Here is a 5,430-nt window from a genome sequence, read left to right on the forward strand (position 1 = left end):
GAGTAGCTAGAGGGGATTTGTTAGTATACGAGTGTTCAACAGATATCATGAAATAGTAGTGATATTAATATTAATAATAACAATAACAACAACAACAATAATAATAATAATACAAATAATAATAATGTTATTTCAGGCGACTGAATAGCGAGGTTGAGAAGATGATCCAAGACCAGGGCGTTTAGGTTTAAACAAAACATCAAAAAGACATCCTTGGAAGTTGTTAGATTGAGATTTGAATGTCAAAACGAACAGCTTGAAGACGATTCTGAAATATTTGAGAGGAGTGCAAAGAATGCATTCAGCAAGGATGCAAGGCCCTAGGTACAGGGTATTAAGAAGAACCGGGAAGACTGACTGAAATATGGTGAGTTAGAATAGTCAGTTCTACTTCAAGATACGATAAAGATGATGATGATGATTTGTGATGATGATGATGATAATTATTATGGTGAGAAAGATAACGGCAATCATGATGATGATTGCGTTTGTGATGATGGTTATGATGACGACGACGATGATGATGATGATAGCAATTAATTATTCTAGATAAGCCAGCGATAGTTAAAATAACAATGATAATGATGGTGATGACGACGACGATGATGATGATGAAAAAGAAGATGATGATGATGACGTCATACCAAGTGAATAGTCGGAGGCTGTATGTTTATGTCCATATATCTTTTCTTGGCCCTCCTGCGAGTTAATGAATGAATGAATGAGTGAATGAATGAATGAATGAATGAATGAGTGAATGAATGAATGAATAAATGAATGAATGAATGAATGAATGAATGAATGAATGAATGAATGAATGAATGAATGAATGAACGGATGAATGATTGATAATAATACCTGATACAGAGGGGTGTACAAATTAGGAGCACCATGATCAATACGCAACCGATCGTGATGCCCGCCACCACAACATTCCTCAATGGAGTCGGTCCTGATAGTGATGATGATGGTGGTGGTGATGATGATGGTTGTGGTGATGATGGTGATATTGATGATGACGATGGTGGTGGTGATGATGACGATGATGGTGGCGGTAGTGGTGATGATGATGAATGCGACACTGACTATGATGATGATGTAAATAAATATAATGTATGTACATGCACATACATACATGCATACATACATACATACATACATACATACATACATACATACATACATACATACATACATACATACATACATACATACATACATACATACATACATACATACATACATACATACATACATACATGCATTCATTCATACATACATACATACATACATACATGCATACTTACGTAGTACATACAGAGAGACAAACACATACAGCTACACAAACGAATCACTACAATATTGTTTACAAAACATTCTAATGCTCTTATTAATGGCTACACTCTTAACCATCCTCTCTCTCGCTCTCTTTTTCTCTCTATCTATCAATCTATCTCGCTTCTTTTTTTCAATTTTTCTTTTAATTGTCTCTTTCTTTCTATCTCTGTCCATCTATCTATATATTTTTCATTCAATACTTTTTTCATTTTACTTCTCTATTACTTTCTCTCTCTCTCTCTCTCACCCTCTCTCTCTTTCTCTAGTTCTATTCATTCATTTTTCTCTTTTTATTTCTATCTGTGTTTCTCTCCCTCTCTACCTTTTCTTCTTCTCTCTCTCTCTCTCTCTCTCTCTCTATCTCTCTTTTTTCTTTCAGTTTTTTCTTTATACTTTTCATACTCATTTTTTTCATGTCATCTTTCTTTCTCTCCCTCTCTATTTTATTTTCCAAATTTTCTCTTTCTTTGTTTTTTTCACTCTCTTTCTTTCTCTCTCTCTCTCTCTCTCTCTCTTTCTTCTTTTTTTCCCTTCTCTCTCCCTGAATTTGATCTTACTAATCATAAAAAAAACAAGCAAACGAAAATATCTTCGGTGTAATCCAGAACGATTATTCCATTATTCAAATGAAATACTTTCATCATCATCGTTACCACCACCACCATCACCACCACTCCACCACCACCATCATCATCACCACCACCACGCCACCACCACTATCATCATCACCACGCCAACACCACTATCATCAACAACTACACTATCGCCATCATCATCATCACCACACTATCGCCATCATCATCATCACCACACTATCGCCATCATCATCATCACCACACTATCGCCATCATCATCATCACCACACTATCGCCATCATCATCACCACACTATCGCCATCATCATCATCACCATCGTCGTTATCATTATCATCACTAACTCGGGTTTCTGGGGTCAAGAAGTTTACAGTACAGAGGTGATGTGTGGTTACGAAAATTTACAAACGGAGCCTTGTACTTGAACTTAATTCGCCAAAATGCTACCAGCTTAACACAAATTCGTCTCAAACCACTACCACCACTACTGCCACTACTATCACTACTACCACCTCCACTTTTAGGATTGAGGAATAGCAATGATAGCATTGAAGATTCTGCTGTTGATGATGCTGGTGGTGGTGATGATAATGGTGGTGGTGATGGTGATGGTGGCCGCTTCCAGGTACATTCACCATTTTTTATGTTTGGACATACAGACCATGTTGCCTTACTGCGTGCGTGTGTGTGTGTGTGTGTGTGTGTGTGTGTGTGTGTCAGATCATGTTGTGTGCGTGTGCGTGTGTGTGAGTGAATAGTTTTTTTATTATTCTTACCGTCATCATCATCGTCGTCATCATCATAATCATCATTTTCATCATTATCAAAACAACAACATCAACAACAACAACAACAACAAAATCCTTGCCACTACATTACTATCACCATCATCCTCATCATCATCATCATCGTGACGTCATCGTTGACAACCGACCTATCATCGATGACGTTAATTCTACCATCGTTACCATGGTTACCATCACCATCATCATCATCATGACCGTCATCTGGGTAGTAATCAACTGTCCAATACATCTGATGGTGTAGAGCATTTTCGTTGGATGTCATCTCAACATAATCCACCAATTTGGGCAGCCAGTGGCAGAAGAATGAGGTGCCATTTTGGTCGAATGTACAGTTTATAACTTGGGATATTACCGGCTTGCCTGGTTGGTTGGTTGATTGAATGAATGAGCGATATGTGATTGATTGATTGTTTGAATAATGATTGATTGGTTGATTGATGATTGATTGGTTGATTGAACGATTGATTGATTGATCCATTTTTGGTTAGTTGGTTGTACTGTTGGCTGATAAGAGAGAGAGAGAAAGAGAAAGAGAGAGAGAGAGAGAAGAAAGAGATGTTTTTCATTTAATCAATAGTTTCACCAACCAACCAGCCAGCCAACCAACCAACCAACCAACCATCCAACCAACCAACCATCCAACCATCCAACCAACCATCCAACCAACCAACCAACTATTACTAACGCAGAACTCTCAACATTTTGTATTCATACTCTTTCACGTTTTTCCTCCCACCCAAATACTTGCAGTGCGCATAACATCGATCGAACTCGTGTGAAGCTATGAACGCCACTTTAATCGCGTTTTTGCCATCTTGCGTATAGTTGTAAATGGCATGGGGCTTATTGTCAACCATCAGCCCGATCTCATCTATGGTCAAATAAAGTGGAGTAGTCGTTATTACAGCGGCTGTTGTTGTTGCTGTTGAAGTTGTAAAAGCTGCTTTTGTAGCAACTGTGCTGGTTGTAGCTTCTACGGTAGCAGTAGTCGTTGTGGTAGCTACAATAGCTGCTGCAGCATTAGTCGATGCAGTTGTTTGGGTTGTTGGTGCTGAATGAATGATATTGTTGGGAACGATCGTTATGGTCATGTTTTCTTTCTTTTCGGTGTTGTTGTTGGTGATGGTGGCATTGTTGTTGGTGGTTTTAATATTAATATTATTATTATTGTTGTTATTATTATTATCATTATTATTATTAGTAGTAGTAGTAGCAGTAGTATAATTATAATTACTATTGTTATTAGAATTTGTCACGAATTTATTAAAAATATTATCGTCCCTCTTCCATCTCCAATAATTTTCAAGACTCTTTCTTCTCTCTGCCTTTTCTCTGTTCTCTTTTTCTACCATATATCTTGTGAAGTCTTCAGTTGTGGAGATGTGACACGTGAGAAAGACTGGAAAGCCTTCCTCATAGACACACTCAGGTCCCATGTTCTCAACGCATTCAGTAGCTAAGAGGATATTTTTTTGGTTAAAGGTTTAATCATGTGAAGGCAGACAAAAGTTATTAAAAACCAACTGGAATAAGATACAAAAAAAGAGTTCAAATCTTTAATTAGCAAAGCAAGGTAGTAATAGAATGAATTGATGAACGAACTGGTGAAGGATTGAATTGAGTGAATTGATGAATGATTGAATGAAGTGAGTTGATGAATGATTGAATTGGTGAATGATTGAATAAAGTGAGTTGATGAATGATCGATTGAATGGATTGAATTGATGAACGAATGAATGATTTAATGAAGAGAATTGAACGAATGAATGAACGAATGAATAAATAAACGAATGGATGGATGATGACGATGACACTTAGCATAATAATAATAATAAAATTCATAGCGATATAATGGCAATGATTAAATTGGATTAAATTATGATAACGAATGCGGTTATTATTAACAATCAAGATAACGTGATGACGACGATGATGATGACGTAGATGATGATTAATAATAATAATAATAATAATATTATTATAATTATTATAATTATTATTAATCATAAACTTGATATAGCCTACATAACGCGTAGTTCTGGACTTCATTGGTTGAAGTGGAAAAAGGCAGGTTCATAGCCATCACAACCAGCACCGCCGATATCATCATCATAACCTTAGAACGTACTGATGATGATGATGATGAAGACGACGATGACGATGATGATGACGACGATGATGATTTATAAGAGGAGGAGTGTAGATTTATCATCTGAAAGTGCAAATATTATTATTATCATTATCATCATTATTGTTATTATTATTATCATCATTATTGTTATTGTTATTATTATTATCATTATTATTATTATTATTATGCGTTAATTAAAACGTTATGCATGATACCAGTGCACACATCATTACAAACGTAGAGGAAAAAACACTCGGAAAATGTATGTATGTTTGTTTGTATGTTTGTTTGTTTGTTTGTCTGCCTTTTTGTCTGTTTGTATGTATGTGTATGTACGTACATATGCGAGTATTTACGTGTGTATGTATGTATGTGTGTGTGTGTGTGTGCGTGTGTGCGTGTGTGTAAATGTGTGTATTATTATTACCATTAAGAATAGTTATAGTTATAAAAATAAAAATAATAAATATAATAATAATTATTAATATTTCTTTAATTAGTATTAATATTTATTTGTTAATTTATTTATTTTCATTCAAAAAGTAACAACACAACAAAACTT

The 5,430-nt window shown here is 35.5% G+C and overlaps 1 protein-coding gene across 1 annotated transcript in view; it reads right to left on the reverse strand.

The window, feature by feature from the left end:
* Positions 1 to 5,430, reverse strand: part of HELRODRAFT_181450 (hypothetical protein) — a gene marked incomplete at both ends in the record, with an annotated part of 9,740 nt that overhangs the window by 3,219 nt on the left and 1,091 nt on the right. The window contains 6 exons of the mRNA XM_009031252.1: positions 645 to 699; positions 859 to 952; positions 2,276 to 2,503; positions 2,561 to 2,604; positions 2,866 to 2,966; positions 3,430 to 4,193. Coding sequence (XP_009029500.1) covers positions 645 to 699; positions 859 to 952; positions 2,276 to 2,503; positions 2,561 to 2,604; positions 2,866 to 2,966; positions 3,430 to 4,193 — 1,286 coding nt within the window. The remainder of the gene's footprint in view (positions 1 to 644; positions 700 to 858; positions 953 to 2,275; positions 2,504 to 2,560; positions 2,605 to 2,865; positions 2,967 to 3,429; positions 4,194 to 5,430) is intronic.

The sequence above is a fragment of the Helobdella robusta genome (genome assembly GCF_000326865.2).
Source record: "Helobdella robusta unplaced genomic scaffold HELROscaffold_71, whole genome shotgun sequence".
Lineage (NCBI taxonomy): Eukaryota > Metazoa > Annelida > Clitellata > Rhynchobdellida > Glossiphoniidae > Helobdella > Helobdella robusta.